This window comes from Seriola dumerili, unplaced genomic scaffold (assembly GCF_002260705.1).
Source record: "Seriola dumerili isolate Sdu_G_001 unplaced genomic scaffold, Sdu_1.0 BDQW01000025.1, whole genome shotgun sequence".
NCBI classification, from domain to species: Eukaryota; Metazoa; Chordata; class Actinopteri; order Carangiformes; family Carangidae; genus Seriola; species Seriola dumerili.
Genome location: NW_019174280.1, coordinates 1,873,815 through 1,900,394, shown reverse-complemented (window position 1 = coordinate 1,900,394; position 26,580 = coordinate 1,873,815). Strand labels below are relative to the sequence as shown.

Below are 26,580 nucleotides of genomic sequence, written 5' to 3'. Positions count from 1 at the left end.
GGAACTTGACTGTACTAGCTGATGAAAGAGCCTGTTTGACGCTCCTGGCTGGGCTGGACCTCTGTTACAGGTGATGGATCTGACCGGACTTCAGCTGGACATCCTGCTCCTCTGGCTGCTGGTAACTGTTGATATAACAAATCAGCTACAAAAATTTTCTATAAGGACATAAATTCTCCTTTTTGGATCAATGCTGATGTGAATCTGGACTTGTTAAAGTAATAAGTGCTATGTTTTTGTACAGTCTAAGACAAAATTGAATTTTCTCTCTCTCTTTTTTTCTTTCACATCCTTATATTTCTCACAATGTTGCAGGAAATGGGAACATAGCCTGGCCTCCCTGGGCAACTTGTTCCTCCTGTGAAGGCCTCTCTCTCTCTCTCTCTCTCTCTCTCTCTCTCTGGTTATTTCCTGATTGCAGTTATTGTTTTTTTTATTTCACCGTCTCCTGTCATGCTGCAGATCTTTTCTCCATGTGAGGCTTTGGTAAGTGACAGTTTTCATCGTGTTGGGTCGTTCGAACTACAACACTGTGTCATATTTTATCAACTCTGGATGTAAAATCTTTATTTTTGAAGTAACTAGTAACTATATCTGTCAGATAAATGTAAGTAAGAAGTTTAATATTTCCCTCTGAAATGTGTTGGAAAAAAGTACAAAGTATTTCCATTAAATGTATCGTAGAAATAGGACTAGGAATACACTATGGAATAGGACAAATGCTGCTGTTATCAGTATTAATGTAACGTTAGCTAAAATATAAGTTAATTAACATAGTGACATTTTCAAATGAGTTTGTAGGCCTCTGATTGGCTAAGATGAGTGTCATTCTATGCTCTCCATTCATCATGGCTGACAGGATTGAACTTTCAAGGGTGTGGCCTCACTTTACTGAATTTAATGAAAATGGAGCTAAATGAACTGTATGTAAAAACGTAGTTGTGTGGGAAAACTAAAGTTTAATTCATGCATTTGAAATAAAAGTCAATCAGCTGATTCGTCCTGAAGCTCAGTCGGTCGCAGCAGTGAAGTAGAAACAGGATGAAAAGACAAAGCACATAAAAACATAAAAAGAAATTCAAAATACAAAATGAGTAAAAGTTCAAACAGTTTAAAGCTGAGTTCAGCTCAGAATCAAACCATCAGATGATGGAATAGAGAGTCTGAGACCTGCATGGGCTTCTGTGCTCATGCCAGCTTTTCCTCCCAGAGTTTAGTTGAAAGATGGCAGAGGCCATCAAACAGGAAGTGAGAGAGATTTTCACGAGTGCAGCTCATGTGACACAGACTTGATCAAAACATTTCAGACTTGATGTTTTTCATTCCACATTGTGACGCCCCTCCCATTGCTTTGGAGTTTGTCCTCGCTCACATGCGCAGGCAATTGGTTGACACAGGAGGGTCGTCAGCTGATGCTGTTGTTGGCGCTGTGCTCTGCCTCACAAGTGGGGCATCATATGTTGGGCCTTCAGTTGTTTGTCAACTTATTGGCTTTCATAGATTAAGAAAATATTAATATTATAAATTGTGATAATAAATAAAAACTTCTAATAACTGGTCACAGTATAAAAGCTTGGCCCGTGTGTTCACTTGTCCTCTCCATTCCAACCGCTGTCATCCATTTGTTTTGGTATATCTTTTGCTTTTGCACATACAACCCCTCCACAGCACATGTACCACTCATCCATGCACTGCTTGTTTTTTTGTATAACTGTGTGTGATCTCCCTTATTGTCACATTGATTGAACCAATTTGTGACAGCATTCAGATTTAAAGGAAGTCATGTTCGCAATTCTTTTCAAGCTTAGAGTCAGATCCAACATGGAGGATGTTTCCAATACTCTGCATGAGCCTGCTGTATCACCACTGTCTGATTTTTGATCACTTCTATAAGTGCGTGTGAGCTCAAGGTTCAAGCTTCATCTTTACAGTCATCACACAATCCAGGAGAGCACAGTGACATGCAGCTGGAACTCCTCTGTGCCACCTTTAGACAAATGTTGTCAATAAACACAAAGGAAACATTTCATTAGAATCACAAGAGAATCTGCTGAGTCTGAAGAAGCTACGTGACTCAAAGTTTCATTTCCTCATTAACGCAGTTGGTTTTAAATCGCAGGTCTGACTGCAGAAACTCATGACAAGTTCATATCAGGAAAACACTGAAATCCTGTTTGGGTATTAGTTTGTTACCGAAGGCCGATCTTTACTAACATTACCTCCTTTATGATCAAACAGAGACGGTGACCTCTTCTGACCTCTTCTCCTCATCTGTTCACTGTGCGTTTATGTGGACATGAAGATGATTGTCAGGTTGTCGGTTAGTTCCCTTCACTGAAAGATTTACCCAACATTAATCACAAGAGACACGGATCTATGAAGAATCATGTCACATGTTGTGTCGTGTCAAGACCAGTCACAAAATGCACAGGCAGGTTCCCCAGCATGCACTCCAAACCTGCAGGGGGAAACCACACAATTTGGTGCACCCGTGTGCACAGGAAGTGCTTCACAGGAAGCAAGGAAGGGGAAATTATAAATGTTTGGGAAGGAGCTCAAGTCACTCTTTCACCTGCTGCTGCTGCTGCTGAAGAACAATAGGCCAGCCACAGCTCATGTTCATCATTACAGACGCAACTCGTAGGACAAACCAAGTTATGTGCTTTGTAGCCTTTTCAGTTTGTATTTGTATTTGAGAGCATGCAATCTAAGTTGAAACTTAATTAATTTTGTGTTAGGTGAATTGAGTCATTAGTTGACAAATGAACATTTATTCTTTATTTTAGTCTTTCATATTCTTTAAGAAAATGTTATGTATGCATTTATTTGGAACTAATGCATATCTTTTTATTATCTTTAAGGTTTTCAACCTATTCCGTTCGATTCAATGCATTCTATTCTATTATTCCATCTCCCCATCTGGAAGAAAATAAAAAATCAAAAGAATTGAGTTGTCCTTTGCGTTCCTGAGATGAGCAAGCCATTTCTCAAGTTTGGGCAGAGTTGTGGTCAGCCGAAGAACTAAGAAAAAAAAAACTTCAAACAAAACACACAAAACTTGACAGTTGAAAACCAGCGTGGCAGTGAGGACAAGGATTAAAGGTCTGAAGTCAAGCTGTCGACGCAAAGGAGGAATTGACTGAAGATTCTTCACCATGGCGAAGGAAACTCTTGGGAAAACAGTCAAGCAACTGAAGCAGGAGAGGACCTTAGCTAAAGCTGCTTTTACCAAGCAGGCAAATTACCTGAGCAGAGCCACAGATGACATGATCAAGCATGAACTACAAGAGGAGTTCAGCAAGCTCAGTTCCCTGGCAAGGAATGTCAGCAATGCAAATGAAGACTACAGGGCTGGCCTACTGGCAGACACTGAGGCAGAAACTGAGGAGGGTGAAGAAGTCAAGCTTGGGAAGGACCAGCAGGCTGAGCTTCAAAGGACAATGGAGGAATGTGACGCAAGACTGGCTGAAGTCCGTGAAGCAGTCCGATCCAAACTCTGGCCAAGGTATGGTAAAGAGGAGGTAGGTTATGCAATCCAAGAAGCAGAAAAAGCCTGTGGGAAAGCCCATGCAAACCCCACCACTGCTATCAATAGAGATGGGTTTGAACTGCAATTGGAAGGAGCAAAGAAGCTAATCCATGATGCAATTTCAAGCCTGAAAGACTGGGAAAAATGGATCCCACATGATCAGGCAGCAGACCTGGAAGGCAGGTTAAAAGACCTGAGAACATTCGGCAGCAACCTCGAGGCCAGGAGAGCAGAATTCCTCACCGCACAAAGAACTGCAGAAGAGGAAAGAAGAGGAAGAGAGGCTCAACCACCTCAACCGATGGCAACTCAACAACCAGTGGTGAGAATAAAGCCAACCAGTCTACCTAAATTCACTGGGTATAAGAAGAATTTCCACAGATGGAAGAGAGACTGGGAAAGCCTGCAAAAGCAGGGAGAGCCGACCGGCTCAGTGGAGGTAAAGAAGTTCCAACTCCTTGACAGTGTGGACGAGAGAATATGCAGAGACCTGCACCTGTCAACATACAACAGCGCTGAAGACATATTCAGAGTACTCCAAAACAGGTATGGAAACAAGCCAACAATCGCCTTGGAAATAATTGAAGACTTGGAGAGGATCCCTCCTTTAAAGTCACACTAGCCAAGGAAGGTAATTGACCTGATTCAAGCTGTGGAAAAGGCCCTGAATGACGTCACGGAGCTTGAAAGTACTGGTGCCATCAAGAATCCCCTTGTGATCAGATCCATAGAGAGCAAACTGCCAGACAATATGAAGAGGGACTGGCTGACATTCATGGTCAATCCGAGAAATGGAGTCACACCTGACAATCACTTCGACGTCCTTCTTACATTCTTAAAGACACAAGAGGATATTCTAGAGAAACTAGACCAACTGGGAGTAAGTGAAAAACCTGAAAAGAAAGTTACTTACCTGGAGAAGAAGTCAGCCTCCACAAAGTCCACAAGGAAAGCAGGATGTGTTGTCTGTGGAGATGAGAGGCACCGTGAGAAGATCTTCTTTTGTAAGCAGTTCAAGGAACTAAGACCTGGTGAGAAGCTGAATGCTGTCGAAAGGCTGGGAGCGTGCAGAAGATGCCTCAGATGTCATGCAGAGGATGATGAATGTACAGACACTTACCTGTGCAGGAACAGAGACTGCAAGAGAGGAAGCTCCTCAGACCACCATTTCTTTCTCTGCCTGAGAGGAGGATTCAAGGGGAAAGACTCTGAGAAAGTGGGAAAACCCAGCACCAGGAGGAAAACGTTCACAGAGGAGCAGGAGGAATTGATATCTAAGCTCACCCCAGACATGGCAGAAAAATTCAGGAGAGCCTTCACCAACATGGCTGCAAAATCACACTGCACTGGAAAAAGCCTTCCTGGAGTGATGGGCTCAAGCACATGTGAGTTACCAGTTATCCTTATGCTTCTTGAAGTAACCACCAACGCAGGACAGAAAATTTGAACCCTCATTGATTTGGCATCGGATACCAACTACATCACTTATGACGCTGCCAGAAGACTGAACCTTCTATGAAGTTAAAGGACGCCGCTTGTACGTCCATGCGAGTCGGACGGCATGACCATGAAGGTAAAGGACCAAAAGAATACCTACTTCAAGGTAAGAGTGGAGACACCTAGAGGCCACACAAAAGTAGCTCATGAACTGATCTGCTATGGGTTGGATGAAATTGCAAAAGTAGCACAGAGTAAATCGAGGCACAACAACTTCAAAGAAGTTTCTTCCCTGACACTGACCTGGACGACCTTCACAGACCAGAGCATGTTGAGCTTCTAAATCAGCCACCTGTGAAGGAAGACTTGCTCCACAGAGGAAACGGTAGTAGGAGATTCTGTGTCCTTTTGGGAAAGCCCTTTAGGAAAAACCGTTGGCGGAGCACATCCAGACCTCTGTGAAGTAGTGGACATGACCCTGCACAATTCTGAGACTCACTTTGCCCGATCGATGAGAACTACAGCAGGTGAAATATCAAGATAGAGATTCTCTGAGATGCAAAGAATCCAGAGCTTGAGAACCAAAAGCAACTGTTGCTGGGAGAGAGTTCTTGGACTGGTGGAAGTGGGACAGCATTGGGGCGGCCTGTGAAACCCAGGTGTGGAGCATGTCGTGTGGTAACTGTCAGCCAGGAGCAAAGACATGACTTTGAGCGAGGAAAAAGAGCTGGAGATCATTCAGGCAAGGCCTCACCTATGTTAAAATCAGATTGAGCATAGTCAGGCAGCCTCACTGGGACACAAAATACCCCTGGATTGAAGATCCAAGTTCACTGCCCAACAACAGAAATGCAGTGGAGGCCACATTTCTCTAGGACAGAGAGAGAGCTTAAGAAAGAACCAGAGAATGCGCGCATAGCATTTACACAGCTCAGGTCCATGAGATGGTGGAAAGAAAAGCAGCAAAGTAAACTCACCAAAGAGACCGTTGCTTGTTCGAGGAATACACACGCCTCAACCAAATCACCTTCCATAGAAGCCTCACACCAGTCCAAAAGGATTGGAGAACCCTGGGGGATAACATTTCTCAGATGGAAGTGACCAGAGCTATGAGCTCGTTGCATACTTCAGGTGGGGAGACCCGAACAAGGCATCCTTTGTCGGCTTGTGGAGTCCAAAGCAAAGCTCACGCCACTTGACCAAAAGGGAGAAACCAGTGAAAGCTGAAGGTCTGTGGTGCTGTCTTCGCTGCAAGACTCAGGAAATACATTGAAAAGCACAGTCGGATGCAAGTAACGTTGGCTTTCACACCCTGCTGGACAGATCGAAAACGTACTAGGTGCAATCCAAAGAGACAGTTATGGGTACCAGACCTTTTTTGCAAACAGAGTGGGAGAGATCCAGAAGTCCACATCAGTTGAAGACTGGAGATGGATTCCAGGTGAGCAAAACATTGCAGACCTCATAACAAGAGGAGCAACCCCAGGAGACCTCAAAGAGGACTCTGTGTGGCAAAATGGACCAGAGTTTCTGAAACAACCTGTGGAAGAGTGGCCGACAAAGTCAGCTAAAGATGTTGCTGCATATGCCAAAGAAGGTATAAACAAGCTCCAAAGGAAATGTTTTACAGCAGCACTAACCCGAGCACAGGTAAAAAGAAACCAACAAGCCTCACCCGCCACTGCAATGCCAATGGCTCCGACCTCTGCCCTTTCTTCAAACACAGACCAAAGTAAGGACCTGCAAAGCAGCCAAAGTGGAGGAAAACACCAAATCCAAGTCCAGAGACCACCTGCTGGTTCTGCAGTGAAGAAAACCCTTGACATCAGTAAGTTCAGCAGTTTAACCAAGCTGACGAGAGTCATTGCCTGGGTGTGGAGAGCTGCCACAAGGTGGGAAGAAGTGCTGGCCAGAACCTCAGCCTCAAGTAAGCCAAAGAAAGAGAAAATTCTTTCAGCTCTTGAGATCAAGTCCAAGGTCAAAGAAGCTACACTTACCGTCAGGGAGTGTGAAGATCCCCTAGGGATCTCTTCCTTGCAGCTCAAGAGGAGGTGACCTTTTCAGACACCACGCTCAACAGGCTTGCTGTGGTCAGAGATGAAAATACTGGGCTTTTGCTATGTGGAGGAAGATTCCAAATCTTTAATGAAGAGAAGACTGCAGTACCAATCTTGCCCTGCACATCATGGGTATCCACTCTTCTAGCTCAAGAAGCCCACAAGGAAAATCATGAAGAAATCGCAGGTACACTCCTCAGGATGAGACAGAAAGCCTGGGTGATAAGAGGACGGAAACTAGCCCAGAAGATTGTTGACAACTGTGTAACATGCAGGAAAGCCAAGGCCCGGAGATGCCAACAGATCATGAGTGACCTTCCGCTGGAGCGAATAACACCAGCCAATCCATTTGAGTACACGACAGTGGACTTATTTGGACCTTATGAAGTGAAGGATGAGGTGAAAAAGAAGGTGAGACTCAAAGTGTGGGGAGTTGTCTTCTGCTGCATGGCGTCTAGAGCTATGCACACTGACCTTGTCAGTGACCAGTCAGCTGAAGGCTTCCTGTTAGCCTATCAACGATTCACGGCACTAAGAGGACACCCAAGGAAATTGTGGTCGGACCCTGGAAAGAACTTTGTTGGAGCCAAACCTGCCCTCAAAGAGCTCTACATGTTCCTGGGCCGACTAGAAAAGTCAAAGCTTGAAAATGAAGCCTCCAAACACAGCACAGAATGGAGCTGGAGGATCCATCCGGCAGACTCACCTCACAGAAACGGAGCCGCTGAGGCTGCTGTCCGTACTGTGAAGCGGGCTTTGCACAATCTGGGAGGTGATGGAGTCTTCACGTGGAGTGAGTTCCAAACTTTCCTTTATATGGCTTCCAACCTCGCCAATGAACGACCTATTGATGCCAGGACTCAGAGCAGGGAGGACTGTGTAGAATACATCAGCCCAAATTCACTTCTACTTGGAAGAACTGGACCAAGAGGGGATCCAGCTACCTTTGACTTTGAAGGTTACTCCTACAAAAGACTGAGAGCTATCCAAACAGAAGTTGACCGGTTCTGGAGGAAATGGAGCCAATTAGCAGGACCAAACCTGTTTGTCAGGACCAAATGGCACACAACTCACAGAAACGTGGCCATTGGAGATGTCGTCTGGCTGGCTGACCAAAACGCCCTAAGAGGTCAGTTCAGGCTTGCCAAAGTTGTTGATGTCAACACTGACAAAAAACACACAAAACTTGACATGTTGTGATTGGTCACTGATGGAACATTCCATTATTGATCATACTACTGTCACACCGCAGCGAGGTCAAGTTGGGTTTTTGTCCTGTCTCCATGTTTTGTCTTGTCATTTCCTGTTTTATGTTGAAAAGTAACTCTCCTCTCGTTTCAGATCACTTGCCCTTCCTCACGTGTCACCGGTCTGATTGTCTTCCCTGATTCCCGATTGTGTCCACCTGTTCCCCATTACCTCCATGTGTTCAAATAGTCTGCGTCTCCCTTTGTCTTGTTGCCAGTGTGTTCATCTTCGTCCTTGTCTACGTGCGTTCACCCCAGCCTTTCCACAGTCTTGACCATAGTCGTTTCATGGGTTTTTGTCTGATTCCTCCAAGAGAGAGATTTTGAGTTGTAAGTTTCATATCTTAGTTTTATTCCATAGTTAATGTTTTCATAGCCTTTTGTTTCCTCCGTTTGGAGCGATCCTTTGTTTACTTTTTCATAGATTAGTGCCTCCAGTTTTCAGGAGAGTTTTCTGTTGTCTCTACCTCATTTTGCTACTTCTTTTTCCTCCGTAGCGGGAGTGATTTTCTGTTACTGTTAACGTTTTAGATCGTCTTTTGGGTTGCCTCCTTTTAGTAGAGCGATTATTATTTTGGTAGTTTTGCAGCCACGCTTCTTCCATTTTGTAAGAAGTGCATCAGAGGAAAAATTTCATAGCCTGCTTTGTTTACTCTGTCTTGGAGTTCAGAACCTGTTTCCCTCAATAAAGACTTTTTATTGAAGAACCTGAAAACCCTGCATCTGCGTCCTGTGCTTTAGTCTGGTCGTGACAACTGGAGACAATGTGAATATTTCTGAGTGAGGATGACTGTAGTGCAGCTGAAAAAACTTAAAGATATAAAGACCTCATTTAAAAGTGCTTTCTTGGATACAGCTGCTGCGTGTAATCTGAACTTGTTTCAACAGGGTTTCAGCTACTGTGTTAAAATTTACATGTTGAAACACAGTCATTAATTATTAATGAGCAAGATTTTTAAGCATAAAAAAGAAGTCTAAATATTTACACTCAGTTTTAACTTTGACTCATTTTAAGCTGCACATGACAAGAATGATTCTTACTAAAACAGACTGTGAGGTTACAATCACAGATTGACAGTGTAAGTAAAGTGGGTTGATCTGTTGGATGATTATTTTCATCATGTTACAGCTGAATAAATAGATTCAAAGATTTCATGTAGACTTTATAGTCAGATTCCAGCACATTTTCATCCACTGGTGAAATGTGGCTCTGTTACATGGTGAATGAGTGGAGTACATGTTAACTACCACATGGTGAATTGAAGTATCTGAGCAGGTGTTTGTCTCCCCACACTCAGAGCCAACTTAACTGACTGATCAGCTGATCTGGAACAGAAGACTCTGAGTTTTTGTCTCAGGGTCAGAGTCAGAGTTTGTTAAAGCTGCTTTCTGAAACAGAGTCAGAGAGCTAGTTTTCTGTGCAGCAGCCTGTCACGTTTGGATTCTCTCTCCATGTGAAGTCTCCTGGCTGTTTGTGATGGGGACATGATGGTGGTGTGGTCCCTCCTCTAACTGTCAGTAGAAGGTGGATTTGATATGGCGTCCCTGATGTTTGTAGACTTTGACAGTGAAGTGATGATAAACTGACAAAAGCCTCACATCAAACTGACTGAAGGAGAATCAGCAGTGTCTTCTCTCTGTTTCCTCTACAGCTGAAACTACAGCGTCTCTATGACTGGATGTGAATTCAGCATCTGAGCATTGTCCAAAGGAACGACTGAATGCAGCTCTTCCAGCAGGTCTGGGCTCTGCTATGAATCAGTGTGAGGACAGAGAGGAGGGAGCCCCTCCCTCTAATACCACTCTGTGTGGGGAACATGAGAGCCAGACCAGAGCTCAGAGGGGAGTTGAGGATCTCTAACTGTCCATTACTCTTCTCCATGTCAGAGCTCAGCACTCAGATCACTGCTCCATCATTATTCACACTCACTGTCACATCAACCACTCAATAACAGCTTAGAAGAAATAATAATCAACTACTAACTGTCTTAGTGAACAAAGAGCCAACCACTGAATAGACACTTGTTTGTTTGCATCAGGATGCAGCAGCAGAGACCAGAGTCTCCTGATCCCAGCTGTGTGTCCATGAAGAGTGACTGGTCTATGGATCATCCTATTAAGTTTAAAGGTGGACAACCTGCTGATGAAAGGTAAGAATTTGGTCCAGAGCTTCATAGTCTGTTGTAGGACTGAACTACCTGCTCAGATATTCTTCTCCATCGACTCCACAGTTGTAAGTGAGACCCTGTATGACACCTATCCATACAAACAATGTAACACAAAGAGCTCTACAGAATAAAATCAATAAAAACAACCCTCCCCCATCATCACCTCACGCACACACACAAAGAACAATATATGACCAAGTAATAAATCAAAATTATACAATTTAGACAATAACAACAGGATCTGAGGAAACTGTCATGAATCTCATACATTTGCACTGAGGGAACACTGAACACTGGAAAGCAAAGATTATGGTAGAGTGACAAAGATAAAATACTGAAAATTATTAAAATGAGTAAAACCAGATATAAAAGTAGAAATTTAATAAATAAGCACAAGTAAAAGTAGGGTATTAAACGGAAAAACATCCAGAAAATAATAATAGAATAAAAGGACATACCAGTAAAACATCTTAAAATTTTGAAGATGTGTATTTATAGACAGGTAAATAAATAAAATAAATATAATTCAATTAAAAGCCAGACTAAAAGGGTAGGTCTTGAGTTTGCTTTTAAAAATATCAACATGTTCTGCTGCCCCCAGAGAGGCTGTTCCAAGGACGTAGACCGTAGTAATAAAAGGATGCCTCACAGTGGATTTTCGTTCTGACTTTGGGTTTAATTAAAAGAAGACCTGAGGGTTCTAGAAGATTCATAGGATAGTGATAGGAAGTGAATCTGATAAATAAGTAAAACTAAGATCATTAAGAGATTTAAAAATCAATAAAAGGATCTTAAAATCAATTCTGCTGCATATATCAGAATTATATTAATGAAGGTAGGCAAAATAACAGAAGCACCTCTGTTTTATGTGGTAAAGCTCAACAGCTACAAACACACAACCTCCACCATGATCATACAGTTGAATCAACAACTCTACAAACTACAAACTGAACATTATAACCTTCATGAAGGAGGATTTATTACAGGACTGTTGTATTTGACTACATCAGTTTTAGCTAGATGCTCCTAATAAACTGACAACAAGTAGTAATTATCAGTTGTATACACAGACTGCAAAGTGTCTGAATTAATTGATTTCAGTGCTGTTCTCCCCAGGGAACTGATTCACCTGGCACTCTAAAGATGCTCTTTAATAGTTTTATCATATATTATTATCACCATATATGGTTAACATGTTTTACCTCTCCCCCCTTTAAATGTAACTAATTTAACTGACTGACTTTGTACTTTAATTGAGAGCATATTTACACAGTAATTTTACTTCTACTGTAGTAAAATGTCTTTTCAGTAACAGTAGTTAGTAACTGTTTACCTGCTGACTTGCTGCAGTCAGTGTCATGTCCAGTTGCTGGGATTTCTGTTACTGGTAGCATTTATTGCTGCTCTGTCTGAACACAGTTAATGTTGCTGTTTTCTTCATCACAGTGTCTAACTACCTGCTGTACATTTAAACTTACACTAGTTCTGCTCCAGCACTCAGAGCTCTCTGCTCCTTTTAGCAGCTTTCACTAACTCAGCCGCTGTTTGCATGCTGTTCAGATCTGCTATACTTTAGCTTAGCAGTAAGCACTGGCTTCTCTCCCTCTCTCTCTCTCTCTCTCTCTCCTGGTGTGTCTTGGATCAACAGATGAACTTGTTCTTCAGAGTGTGGTGTTTTTGTAACTTCAGTGTAGAGGATTGTGATGTTTATTACATCTTCATGGTGTCTGCTGTCTTACCTTCGACACACAGCTGCGCTTGCTATCCAGAGCTGCTCTAGTCTGTTCACAGACTGTGCACACAGCAGCCTTCAGTGTGATAGGCTATTACTGATGACCAATCAGATGGTGCTGTGGGCGGGACACTGTTTCAGACCACAGAGTGGTGACTACAGACAGAATTTTGTATCTTTTTTCAACATCCTCTCTTAAGAATAAAGTTGTGACAATGGGACAACCAGTCTTATTTTTTGGCTGCATCTACTCACTAAAGCTATGACGCAAATACATTTGAAGGCCCATGATTAGTATTACGTCACTGGCTAGAGGTCAATGCATGATCAACATGGGAATTTAATTGTGACTGTGAGTTACCAAGTAAAAAATTAGCTTAAAGATGAGCAAACTACAACTGAAGAATCTGCTGAGTGCAGCGTGAGCACTGTGTCTGCTAATGTAAGTGCTGCTAACATTAACGAGATGACAGAAATTCGCAGCGAGCTTCATGTACATGATCCCCTGGCTTTGCAAAGTGATGAGCTCGGGTAGGAATCTAGAATTGCAACTGCCCCCATTAATGACTATTGTCTAAATCCAGAACACTCAGTTGTTTTGTCACAGCAGCAAATATCCAAGGTATGTGATACATCAGCCCGTCAAGATGATATTGGCATCGTAAAGGCTGATGAACCACCCTCCAGGGTGGATAGCCCCATCTAAGGACATCTTTCTGAAGCAAGGCAAAATTCCATAGGACTTTTCTGATGAGAGCCTTTACCCCACTCTGCTTTACAGCAAAAGTGCTGATGGTGTTTTTTGTGTAGCTTGCATGATTTCCTCATCAGGAGACATTATTCTGAGAACGAAGGCACGTACTGACTGAAGCAATGCAAAGAAAATCATTTCGAGACACTTAGCAACACCAGCATGTACAAGTGCACGTAGCTGAATTTGGTAATGTTGCCTCAGGGAAGAGCCAGTCTATAGCCATATTTCGACCAAAAAGTAGCATTCTCGTTCTTTCGGGCCACGGAGTAGGGCGACCAGATTTCCCCGATTTCCGGGGACAGTCCCCGTTATTGGTGGCCTGGAGCTGTGCCCGGAAATGTCCCCGTTTTTAACTGTGAATTAAAAACAGACTGGAAAGACAGGAAGCAGAGCAGACAGGTAAACACCTCCAACCAGGACTTAAATTGGGCTGGAGCCAGTTATTCAGACCATTGGGGGGAAAGTGAGGAATATCCGCAAATCTTTTATCATTTATTTCCATGCTGCTCCTCTCGTGCATGTAGGTGCACTCACTACGATGACGCTCTGTGTCTGTCGCTCTGAAACTTTCTCAATTTAATAAACAGGTTTTTTTGGTTAGTATGCCTTTACAAAATAATGATTGTGCCTCAATACTGACTTGGAAGATGACCCTGTGAGTGTTGAGAATAGCAACCCTCAGGTTTAACATTGTTTAACCAGGTTTAATTATTCAGATCATACTATGATGTGTTGTAAGACTATTTCATTGATATAAATTATTTGTCTAGTTTGAGCTTGTAATATTATATTATGAATATTTTCAAATATGACATATAACAGACATTCTTCTAATAATCACTTCCTGTCCTGACCCTGTTATAAACAGTTTTTGATGCATTCTTCTATCTCAGTCTAACTAATCTAGACTAGTGCAGGGAGCTGTTACTTAACTTAATCCGAGAGGTTAGGTGGTGTAAAAGTGCAGGAAATCTGTTTTAAATCAAAATATGTTTGTCTGGGACCCCCCGCTGATTATGTAACTTCCAGGTTTGCTCCCCCATTTTAAAAGACATAACCAGGCGTCCAACCATCTCAGTGCATTCCCTCACAACAGAGCAGTAACCCTGATAACTGTGTACCAAATAAGCTGCCTGCTTAGGTAGCTGCAGTTGTTGGTGACACCTTGTCGACAAAAAAAATTAGTCAGAGGGACATCAGAGGACATTCAGGCTTTTAACTTAAGCTGTAATCCTGACTTGTTCTCATTAGTGAGCTGAGGAGTGAGTCCCTGAATGGTTTACTGAACTATATCTGTGTCTAAGACACTGTAGTCAGCAAATTTACCTTCCTTTCCCAACTAATAAGGTTTTCCAAACCCTGGATGATTGCTCTGCTGCCCAGGACTGATGCTGTGGTCACTGTGAGGTCATCCATGAACATCCTGGTTGCTGGCTGTTGCACATTGTTTTTGGTGACAGTGCCTGTGCACTCATTGGGCCTCTAGGACCTTTTAACAAGGTGACCCACCTAAGACTAATGAGACCCTGACTTGTGTCCTAGTATTACCATACAACAGATCACATCTTCTTATCCATCACCATCTGCAGGCTTTTTCAGCAGGTCTGGTAACAATCATTAGCCAATCAGAGGCAGTGCAAGGCGGATCATGTCAATTTTATGGTAGGATTCGTAAGTTTACATCCTGCTGCTGTAGCATTGATAGATAATCGAAAGTTAAAATCACAGTTGAGGAAAAATGTATTGTAGATTTTTTGGCAAACCACCAGCTAAAGAGAGCACAGCCAGCCACCCATCTTCAACTTTCCGGCCAAACGTTTTGGGAAATAAAATTTCATCCATGCATTAACACCAGCTTGGTTTGCTAAATGTAGGTGGCATCATTACGTGATTGAGTGTGGTCAGGCAGATCCATTGGCCAGCAAAACTTCTACATCTCCCTCTATGTGTCCACAGCCAGCTCTCCATCCCTTCCTCTGACACTGCTCTACCAGCTCAGGATGGCAGCTGCTTTGGTCAATGGGGATGTTTGTAGTTCTCTATTTAGTTTTTGAGATGAGCACAGATTGTTGCTGAACCACCTCTTGTGAAACATCCTCATTTCCTTCTTGCCTTTGACTCATGACCGAGTCTGCCGTCCTCATTTCATCACTGGAGGAATTTGAACTCATCAGTCACCTCTAATAAGTTATGTTATATTTCATTTATTTTCCTTAAAGTTGATGTTTTCTCCACAGAGTTCAGCAGGAGAGCTCAGAGGTCCACAGTGATCAGTCTGTCCAGCAGCATCAACCAGACCTGGACTCCATATTTACGGTCTGTACATGTACAATCACACTTTTACTATTTAATTAATCAACCACAGGTTAAATGCTGAACTACCACTCAGGTTTCAACAGAAACCATGCTGCTCTGTTTCGACCAGGAGGCCTTCAGACTCACACATGAATCATGTTTTCTAAATAAACATGTTAATTTTATCATCTGTTCCAGCTGCTGGAGGAGAACATTGCCACTTTTGTGAAGAACGAGCTGAAAAGAGTCCAGAGGGTCCTGAGACCAGATTACACAGAATGCTCAGAGAGTCAGAGGGAGGATGAGGAGGTGTTGGATGGTGAGGATGAAGAACAGAGGAGGAGCAGCAGAGAGGCATTTCTGAAGGTCACACTGAACTTCCTGAGGAGCATGAAGCAGGAGGAGCTGGCTGACTGTCTGCAGAGCAGTAAGAGGATTTCTCTGAAGATTTAACTTGATGGATAAACAACACATTTACTAACATCACTATTATGTTAATCCAATAAAAATAATAACCACCAGGTTAGATGGAGTAATCGACACACACTTAGAAAAAAAAGCACACCCAGACTTATGTTATTTTCAACAACTAAAACTGAGAGTCAAATGATATATTCCAGTTGACTTTTCTCAAATTAAAACGTGAGCCCGGTCAGAAAACTGTTGCTCGTTCGTCTCTAACTTCCCCTCTTACAAACACCAAACCCTACTTATGGGCTGCCCGAGCCACAGACACAGCGGGCTCCTATCCAGCAATCAACACCTACAGAGGTGAGCATCGGGCAATTACTAACACAAACTTTAAATGCTGCTTACACAGATCTAAATAAAGGATTGATATTGTAGTGTGTCTGTCACAGTTTAAGGTATGCTGGACCCAAATGCAGACCAAACACAAGGGAGTAGGTGGAAAGATATAATTTACTAACAGAAAAACACAAGGAACATGAACAGGAAAGTAAAAAGTATTTCAAATTCATTATCCTGGGCCCATACCAATCCACATGGTCATTCTGTTTTTCCTCCTCTGATGAGGAGTTCTTGCACAGATTGGTGCACCTTGATGAATTATTCAATAGCTTGTTTGAATATGACCATGCATTCATTGACATGATCAACATTTCCACCTTCCAGAAGCAAAGCTTTTATTTCATTAAGTTTCCTTGTGCATGCTTTGCAGTTTTCCTCTGCGTTTTGCAATGAGTGATTTTAAAAGATCCTCTGCTTCAGCATCGCTCTTAGTTTGTTTCTGACATTTTTTTTAAATATATATTGGGCTGGGTCACTGTTTAGCCCCATTGTGCATTCCCCCACAATTTGCAGTGTGTTTATTTGCACAGACATCTCTCATACCATGTTTAACTTCCATTCATGACATCAACAAGAGCAGACCCACAAAGTCATGTGTTTATTTTATTCATACAGCGCTTTCTTTTTTATTTACATCCTGTCATACACAGACAAGATCCATTCATTCTTTGGTTTACTCACGACTGATGCATTCATTCATCAAACTGGTAAGCGTGTCCTTCTGTTCCACAGCACACAGCTTATCTCTGCAACCTTTCCTTCACACAGTGATCCAGCTGGTCCATACTTTGCCAACCAAACCAACAGACTTTTAGCAGGTTTTCCGACTTATATCATGGTTATTCCAATAAAAAAAAAAGTAACCTCCAGAGGTTAGATGGAGTAATTGACACACACTTAGAACAAAAAGCATGCACGGGCTTATGTCATTTTCAACAACTGAAAATGAGATTTAATAAATGATATATTCCGGTTGACTCTTCTCAAATTAAAATGTCAGAAAACTGTTGCTCACCATTCTCTAACTTCCCCTCCAACAAACACCGAACCCTACTTATAGGTTGTCTGCGCTGCAGACATAGCTGGCTCCTATCCAGCAATCAACACCTACACAGGTGAGCATCAGGCAATTATAAAAACAAACTTAAAATGCTGCTCACACAGATCTGAGAAATCTACTTGTTTAACTTTAAACTCTTAATGGTTCCAACAGTCACAAGAGGTAGAGGGAAATATATTAATATACTTATTCTTTATGGGAATGAAATGTTGTAATATTGACTTTATAATTTATTTATTTATCTTATTTGTTCTTTATTCATCTAGAAAGTCATGCTACAATTTGCCAACGTAAACTCAAATCTCACCTGAAGAAGAAGTTCCGGTGTGTGTTTGAGGGGATCGCTAAAGCAGGAAACCCAACCCTTCTGAATCAGATCTACACAGAGCTCTACATCACAGAGGGAGGGACTGGAGAGGTCAACGATGAACATGAGGTCAGACAGATTGAAACAGCATCCAGGAAACAATTCAGACCAGAAACAACCATCAGACAAGAAGACATCTTTAAAGCCTCACCTGGAAGAGATGAACCAATCAGAACAGTGATGACAAAGGGAGTGGCTGGCATTGGGAAAACAGTCTTAACACAGAAGTTCACTCTGGACTGGGCTGAAGACAAAGCCAACCAGGACATACAGTTCACATTTCCACTCACCTTCAGAGAGCTGAATGTGCTGAAAGAGAAAAAGTTCAGCTTGATGGAACTTGTTCATCACTTCTTTACTGAAACCAAAGAAGCAGGAATCTGCAGGTTTGAACAGTTCCAGGTCATGTTCATCTTTGATGGTCTGGATGAGTGTCGACCTCCTCTGGACTTCCACAACACTGAGATTCTGACTGATGTTACAGAGTCCACCTCAGTGGACGTGCTGCTGACAAACCTCATCAGGGGGAAACTGCTTCCCTCTGCTCGCCTCTGGATAACCACACGACCTGCAGCAGCCAATCAGATCCCTCCTGAGTGTGTTGACATGGTGACAGAGGTCAGAGGGTTCACTGACCCACAGAAGGAGGAGTACTTCAGGAAGAGGTTCAGAGATGAGGAGCAGGCCAGCAGGATCATCTCCCACATCAAGACATCACGAAGCCTCCACATCATGTGCCACATCCCAGTCTTCTGCTGGATCACTGCTACAGTTCTGGAGGAGGTGTTGAAGACCAGAGAGGGAGGAGAGCTGCCCAAGACTCTGACTGAGATGTACATCCACTTCCTGGTGGTTCAGACCAAACTGAAGAACATCAAGTATGATGGAGGAGCCGAGACAGATCCACACTGGGGTAAAAAGAACAGGACAATGATTAAGTCTCTGGGAAAACTGGCTTTTGAGCAGCTGCAGAAAGGAAACCTGATCTTCTATGAATCAGACCTGACAGAGTGTGGCATTGATATCAGAGCAGCCTCAGTGTACTCAGGAGTGTTCACACAGATCTTTAAAGAGGAGAGAGGGCTGTACCAGGACAAGGTGTTCTGCTTCATCCATCTGAGTGTTCAGGAGTTTCTGGCTGCTCTTCATGTCCATCTGACTTTCATCAACCATGGAGTCAATCTGCTGTCAGAAGAACAATCAGCCTTCCTGTGGTTAAAACTGTTTAAAGACAAACCTGAACCAACATATTTTTACCAGAGTGCTGTGAACAAGGCCTTAGAGAGTTCAAATGGACACCTGGACTTGTTCCTCCGCTTCCTCCTGGGTCTTTCACTGCAGACCAATCATACTCTCATACGCGGTATGCTGACACAGACAGGAATTAGCTTACAGACCAATCTGGAAACAGTCCAGTACATCAAGAAGAAGATCAGTAAGAGTATCTCTGTAGAGAAAAGCATCAACCTGTTCCACTGTCTGAATGAAATGAATGATCGTTCTCTAGTGGAGGAAATCCAACAGTATCTGAGATCAGGAAGTCTCTCCATAGATAAACTGTCTCCTGCTCAATGGTCAGCTCTGCTCTTCATTTTACTGTCATCAGAAAAAGATCTGGATGTGTTTGACCTGAAGAAATATTCTGCTTCAGAGGAGGCTCTTCTGAGGCTGCTGCCAGTGGTCAAAGCCTCCAACAAAGCTCTGTATGTGCATATATAGATCTAGATTAATTAACTTTGTCCTTATGAAAGAGAAAAAAATTAACACATTTTCTAATTGGTTTCCTTTGTCACTCTTCAGGCTGAGTGGCTGTAACCTCTCAGAGAAAAGCTGTGATGCTCTGTCCTCAGTTGTCAGCTCCCAGTCCTCTAGTCTGAGAGAGCTGGACCTATGTAACAATGACCTGCTGGATTCAGGGGTGAAATTGCTGTGTGTTGGACTGGTGAGTCCACACTGTACACTGGAAGCTGTCAGGTTAGTGTTTTGTTGTTTTTCTTTTAAGATCCTGACCTGTATTTATTAGTATGTGAATTTAATTTCTTGAATTGCTTTTCAGACTGAGTGGCTGTAACCTCTCAGAGAGAAGCTGTGATGCTCTGTCCTCAGTTCTCAGCTCCCAGTCCTCTAGTCTGAGAGAGCTGGACCTATGTAACAACGACCTGAAGGACTCAGGAGTGAAGTTGCTGTCTGCTGGGCTGGAGAGTACACACTGTAAACTGGAATTTCTCAGGTTGTGGTTTGTTTGTTTTGCTTTTAAAACCCTGACCTGTTGGAAATCCATTCATTCAATCGAAATTCATAAGTGAAGATACTGTCTGCTAAATTATAGTCCCCACACTGTACACTGGAAGGTCTCCAGTTATTTTTCAGCTGTTTTGTATGCTTGGTTGTTCAGCGGTTGAGAAAATTTAGTGGAAAGGAAAGTGATAAAGCCCTGAAAATATTCTATATGAAGCAAACATTTCAACGGATATTGGATTGTTTTGGTTTGCATTTTTCAAAATGATCTAAAACACTTATTTTTGTTGACCCCCTCTAGCAGCACATCACTCAACTAATTGCTGCTTCCTTTAACTGGTAGCAAATTGATCCAAATCTTTTGCAAGTAATACACTTGCATGCATGCATGCATGACTACCTCACACAATCCCATGTCAAAGAACTCGAACTATGCATTTGAGAACAGTTTCATCATGTTGAGAATATGACGCAAAAGTCAGCCAAACACACAGCTAAGTAGCATTAGATGTGGTAGTGTGGCATTAAGCAACAGGTGAATGAACACAAGTAATTTGTGTTGTGAATGATTTCACTTAATTACTTGTGTCAAGAAAATTAAAACATATTGGAAACATCCATTCAGAGGAAAAGCAGCAGTGCAAGCAGAGGTCAAGCAAAGCTAACAACTATAAAAATGTAGCTAAGCTAGCTTTCATTTCAAGCAACACTGGAGGTAGTACAAGCTATCCAAATGTAACAGACTAACTACTTCTTGCTGAAAAGGTGAGCCACAAACAGACAAATCTTGCTGTTCATGCAAAAACACATATTTCTGCACATGTTCTCAGAGGGACAATCATAATCATAATCAACAGAACATGTATACATGGGAAAGGCAAATTCCCATGATCCCTCCAGTATCCTTGGAAAGTTAAAGACCTGCTCATCATTTCCAGGACCTGACTGAGTCAACATTACTGCATCTGAATCAGCGTTTTTGACGATTGGCTATCACCTTTTCTAGCATAAGCTTTCCCAAGGAGGTTTATAAGTCCTATATAGTGATGGAAACACGATTTTGTGTGTGTGTGTGTGTGGGTGGAGTTTAGTCTGGCAGGCTGTCTGGTCACAGAGAAAGGCTGTGCTTTTCTGGCTTCATCTCTGAGCTCCAACCCCTCCCATCTGAGAGAACTGAACCTGAGCTACAATCACCCAGGTGACTCAGGAGTGAAGTTGCTGTCTGCTGGAGTGGAGGATCCACACTGGCGACTGGAAACTCTCAGGTATGGACAGATGGACAGACTGCAGCAGCTCTTAGACAGTTTCTCTGTCTCTCTGACTGACTGAGGAACTCTGATTCATGTTTCATGGTGGATATGAGTGAAGGTGGATGAAGTTGATTCTGTCTTTGTTTCTTCCTCCAGGGTGGACCATGGTGGACCACAGAGACTGACACTTGGTGTGATGAAGTGTGAGTGTGTTACATTTTATTTGCAGTGGAGCCAACAGAAAATTGTTTTTCTTCTTTTTGTTTTGACTGTCAGTGATTTCATAGAAGGGGATTTTTTGCCTTCAGATGCTGCTCATAAGCTTGTTGTGTTCAGGAAGCCTTTCGTTTTCTTCTCTGGATGTGATTAATAAATCAGTATTCAAAAACCTACAAGTCATAAATTCAACAGGAAATTATCAATGTTAAGCTGAGGTGGATTTACCATCTGATTCCTTCCTGAATGCAGACCTGGGGCCAGATGTGGGATATAGCTGCATACTACATATTTCACTTATAAACTGGTATTTCTATAAACAGAATGTATGCACATGTTATGTTCCCTGTGAGAAACCAGGAGCTGTGGGAAATAACAATAAGTGTAATAATAAACCAAGCAAAACAGAAATACTCAGGAAGACAGATTCTGCAAATAAATAATGGATTTTATTCACAATAACAAACTATAACAAAAAACCATCAGTTGAACACTGGGTAATTTAAACTGCACACAACCAAGACAAACCAAATGAACTATAACCATATAGGATCACTATCACTATCAGCACTATAGCGCCATGCAGCCATGCATCAGCTGCAGAATAGCCCGCTCTGGCACTGACCAGGTCTCCTCACTCCACCTTTATGCCCTGGCTCCTCATTGAGGAACAGGGATCAGGTGTGCCAAGTCACCTGCTGAAGAAAGGGGGAGGGCAGAGGGCTGACCAGCATGCATACACACACACACCACAACACTACGACACGTTACAGCATGTCACACAAATGTTTGCAAATATAAACTGCTGTTGGGGCTGTGCTCTCCCTCACAAGCAGGGCACCATATGCCACTGTGGCCACATGGACTGAACAAACACAACTACTGAAGATGGCGGTCGACAAATTACTGCTCTTTGTTAGCCTAGCTCATCTCGTCTATAAGGTGCCAAGTTAGAAGGAGAAGGTTAGCTGTATGCAAGCCCTAGAACTGAGATGTACTACAGGTATGTGTGTGAACATTCAAGTACCCAATTAACTGTGTGACTAACCAGTACCTAAGCAAACATTACAACAACACATTAACAAAGGTTAAGAGTTCTTCTGCTTAGCTGTGCTGTGCTGTGCTAGATGAGGTTAGGCCCAGTCAGTTAACGTTACCCAGTCCTTAGAACAAAACAAAGAGGTCTTTTCCAGTGTTATTGAAGACTCCAGTGAGTTGGGTGGCTTCCTGGTGGAGTGAAGTCCTGTCTGGCTGTGTTGCAGAGTAGGCCACTGGTTTCCTCTTTGTTCTTCTTACAGAGTTAGCTGTTCCATGATAACTCTGCTGTGGCTTTGGTTGCTCCGAAAATCAGCGGACAGACTTGTCATAGCTACTAAAGTAAACTCCACTCGTGTCGCTGCTGTTGAAGAGCAGAGTGAGAAAGAGTGCTGCGGTCTGCTGTGAGCAGGCCCACTAGAGAGCTGAATGTCTCAGGTTGCAGTGCTGACCTCGGCTGGAGCCTTGTCACTCTGTGAAGAGCCGAAATGGAAGAGGATCTGCTGCTTCTGAGCAAGCCAGGGAGAGAATAGGGGGTCACATGTCACACACTGACCAACACTGACTGGTCAGTTAGGTCCCTGGGGGAGGGTCATCCTCAGATGTGAATAGTGAGGAGTTTTGTGGAAGTGAGTGTCTGTTGTCTGTGGAACAAAGAAAAATGTGATCTCTACCACCTTGAATGTACTGAGTCCCAACACTGCAAAATGCAAAACTTCAAATAACTTAGACAAATGAATTGAGTGGTTAAATTGTAGATAATTTATCCAAGCTTGGCCACATTAAGTGTGAACTACAGAAATAAGCATTGCAAAAATAAAGCGTCTATAACTGTGTGTGGTTTCTGAAGCAGTCCTCCCTGAAGTGTGGGCTCACACTGTAATGTTTGGAGCAGTGGAGGGAGCCGTGGAAAAAATGAAGTAGATTTCTCTAGACAATTGAGAAAATGGTGTCTTTTCAGCATGGCTACAAAACTAAAGAAAACTCTTCAATGTATAAGTAGTTATGTGCTGTGCTATGTGTGGGGGTGTGCCAAGCTTGCACGGGGTGTCAAGCTTGCAGGTGGGGAGCACCCAGGGACGTATTGGCATCAAAAGGTCTAACAAGTAAGGTCTGGACCCCCTATGAGAAGGGACCAAATGGCTGGTTGTGGCGCGAGTGATCAGTCAACCATATATGTAGCCAATAATTCACATATTTGACATTGCATGTGTAGCAGCTATCATGTTAGCAGCTTTATTGGTAACTATTACCAGGTCAGTGGTTGTAAGAAGCCATTCCTGTGCTACAGTCTGAAACATCTCATTCATTACTCTAGTTTGTGAAACACAAGACTCAAGCCGGCAGTTGTCTGTGAGCGGTAAAGATGACAGATGACTTGCTGTCGTCAGATTGCTCTTGATGCCCATGCATCGTATGTTAAGGCTACTCATGTCAATTTCTTCAAAGCTTCTGCAACTTAACCTTTGTCTTTTGGTATAGCTAAAGTACCGCTCTATCAGTAAAAAGGTGATTGGATGGTATAGTATTCCTGCACTCAACTGTGTGTACCATGTACCAAAAGCCTTCATTATTCATGATGCTATAGGGGCAAAGGTCTTTGCAAATGAAATAGGCTATGGACTGAGTTATTTTATTTGCCTGTTCAGAGTTGGCTGGAAGTTTAGACCATTAATGCAGACTGGAATGTTTACTACTTCAGGTTGTTCGTCCAAGTCTTTAATCTCTGGATGATGGTGTATCATGTAAGTCCTCAGTTTGTAGTGTTTCCAAAATACTTCACCTCCACTTTTGCTTTGCAAAGTCTGCATATAACATGGGTCTTATCAAACTCCTTCCCCTCGAGGTTATAAAATCTGAAATGTTCCCTGATGCTTGCCTCTAATGAAGATAGGCCAGTTTAATTACTTTTTCCTTTATGTTTCCTATTGCTAGCAGGTTGTCACTCCATTGCACACACTGCACTTCTTCTTGCCCACAGCAAGCAGGAGTATCTGGGAAGAAACGGACACTGCACCCTCTGTAGGATTGGCAAGCTAAACTCATGTCTGTCAGGAAAAATGTAAACCTGCAGTTACAAGACTGAAAATTAATATGAATCGATTTTTTGGAATTTATGAATCTATTTTTAATTGGTAAAGACAGAATTGTGATTTTAAAGGGAACTGATTTTTTGCACACCCCTACTCTGCCGAATTCAATCAGCTGGCATGAAAGGATCTATCTATCAGTTCTCTCTGTGTTTGAGCTTTGATCTATCTCAACCACACATTCTGATGAATGTCCCAGAGGGGGGCTCTTGAGCAGTTTAGATGGAGTATTGAGCTGGAGAGGCAAACACTGGATACATTAAATGTAGCTTTGGAGAGAAAATGTCATGCTCATGGATGCACATTTGCTTTAAAACAAATCTTAATTGGTGATTGTCACATCATCATACATAAATATTTAGGGATATCAAAGAATTTTTGACCCCAGTAGTGCAGTCGGTTGACCACCTGCAAAGTAAGATTTCGAAAATGTCTCAAGGTATGAATTTAATTTCCAGAAAATGGGGACTGTGAAACAAACCCTAAAAATATCTGCACTTTGATCATACCTGTCCAAGCTGCCCCAACCAGTGATTGGCTGGGAGGGGCCCAGAGGCAGCGCCTCCAGTTTACTATGTTGTCCGGTATGAAGGCTGATCTGTTTTGTTGGAGGGCAGGAGACGGTTGATGAGAAATTGTCCCGTTAAACTACAGTTTCCATTATTTGGGAAGACGGAGGATGAACCAGATCACCATTTGGAAAAGTGTAAATTTTTTTCTGTCTTTAAATCCACTGACTGAGGAGGAGTTAATGGCTACCTTGAGGAATGTCCTACTCTGGTGGGATGTGGCTCGTCTAGACACACATTCCTGGAGAGACTTTCAGGAAATGTTCCATTCAGCTTTTTTGTCTGAGGACTATGAGGATGTACTGGCAGAGAGAGTGAGGACAAGAGTTCAAGGTAAGGGGGAGAGCATTCGTGATTTTGTTTATATATACTGCTCCCTGGTCAGAGGTGGAAGCCTGGGACAGCAACTGGAAAAAGACAGAGAAAGTCAAATTTAATGTGAACTACAAAAAAGACAAGTGATAAAACAAAAAAAAGGGGAAAGTGGATTTGTTGATCCCTGATCTTCAGCCACAGAAGAGCAATACCCCCAGCATCCTCAGGTCCACACTAGAAAGAAAGCAGAACATTGCTGACATTTTGGCTCTTGTGTTAAGTAACTGTTGATGAAGTTATAACTGGATTGTTGGATTTTAATTGAATTGTAGTCAAACATTATTCACAGTTGAATATAAATGTGATGTAATGTAAGTTTGAATGATTTACGTTCAGTAATTGTCAGTAAAGCTGTTGATAAATCAACAGATGATAAACTGCAGCTGTGTTGTGTCTTGTTCTCTCCATCAGACGCCTGTGAACTGGAACTGGACACAAACACGGTACACAGAAACCTCAAACTCTCTGACAACAACAGGACAGTGACATGGGTGGAGGAGGATCACTCATATCCTGATCATCCAGCAAGATTTGACTTCTGGCTTCAGCTGCTGTGTAGAAATGGTCTGACTGGTCGCTGTTACTGGGAGGTCGAGTGGATAGGAGAGGTTCATATATCAGTGAGTTACAGAGGAATCAGAAGGAAAGGAAACAGTAAAGACTGTGTGTTTGGAGGAAATGATCAGTCCTGGAGTCTGTACTGCTCTCATCATGATGGTTACTCTGTCAGGCACAACTACAGAGAAACATCCATCTCCTCCTCCTCTGTATCTAACAGAGTAGCAGTGTATGTGGACTGTCCTGCTGGCACTTTGTCCTTCTACAGAGTCTCCTCTGACACACTGACCCACATCCACACCTTCAACACCACATTCACTCAACCTCTGTATCCTGGGTTCAGGATCTGTATTCATTCCTCAATGTCTCTGTGTCGTCTGTAGGTCTTAGAGTCTCTCCTGGGGACAGAAACCCTGCTGACTGCAGGTCAGCTGCTGAAATCAAAGTTGACTCTGTTTACCATCACACACACTCTGCTCTGTGAAGCTGATCCATCTCAGACTCAGACACTAAACATTAATTTGTCTGATTTCATCACTTTGACAATCTACATTTTAACACTAATATAAGGATTTTCATGATGTATAATAATTATTTTTGTCTCAGTTCCTGAATGTAAAGGAAAAATATCTACTGTTAGCAACATGTTTTTAATTGATTGATTATTTGAGTCAAAATATTTTGATATTCAGGATTTAATAATCCAGGTCGGGATTGAAAGGATTTGTAGAAATGATTAATCAGACCAAATGTTTCATCGGAAGTGGAAATGAAATGAATATATGTCATCAAA

General features: G+C 42.5%; 1 protein-coding gene across 2 annotated transcripts; it reads left to right on the top strand.

The window, feature by feature from the left end:
• The first annotated feature begins 448 nt into the window (after nt 1–448).
• On the top strand, nt 449–26,580 carry LOC111235346 (NACHT, LRR and PYD domains-containing protein 3-like). 2 transcript variants are annotated; one of them, XM_022763781.1, is made up of 11 exons: nt 449–486; nt 9,923–10,112; nt 10,310–10,420; nt 15,162–15,240; nt 15,418–15,646; nt 17,356–19,159; nt 19,257–19,430; nt 19,513–19,686; nt 20,786–20,959; nt 21,101–21,147; nt 25,641–26,580. In XM_022763781.1, exons 2-11 carry the CDS (start codon nt 10,024–10,026, stop codon nt 26,168–26,170), a joined length of 3,411 nt encoding a protein of 1,136 aa, XP_022619502.1. In that variant the 5' UTR covers nt 449–486; nt 9,923–10,023; the 3' UTR covers nt 26,171–26,580. The 2 variants fall into 2 exon arrangements, with proteins under 2 accessions (XP_022619502.1, XP_022619510.1); XM_022763789.1 differs by lacking the exon at nt 19,257–19,430.

What these genes read in the sequence shown, in the direction of transcription:
- LOC111235346 (XM_022763781.1), top strand. Translation starts at nt 10,024, where the DNA reads ATGAATCAGTGTGAGGACAGAGAGGAGGGAGCCCCTCCCTCTAATACC. An exon ending in TGTACACTGGAAGCTGTCAG is followed by an intron (nt 19,431 to 19,512) that starts GTTAGTGTTTTG and finishes ATTGCTTTTCAG; the next exon opens with ACTGAGTGGCTGTAACCTCT. An exon ending in TGTAAACTGGAATTTCTCAG is followed by an intron (nt 19,687 to 20,785) that starts GTTGTGGTTTGT and finishes GGTGGAGTTTAG; the next exon opens with TCTGGCAGGCTGTCTGGTCA.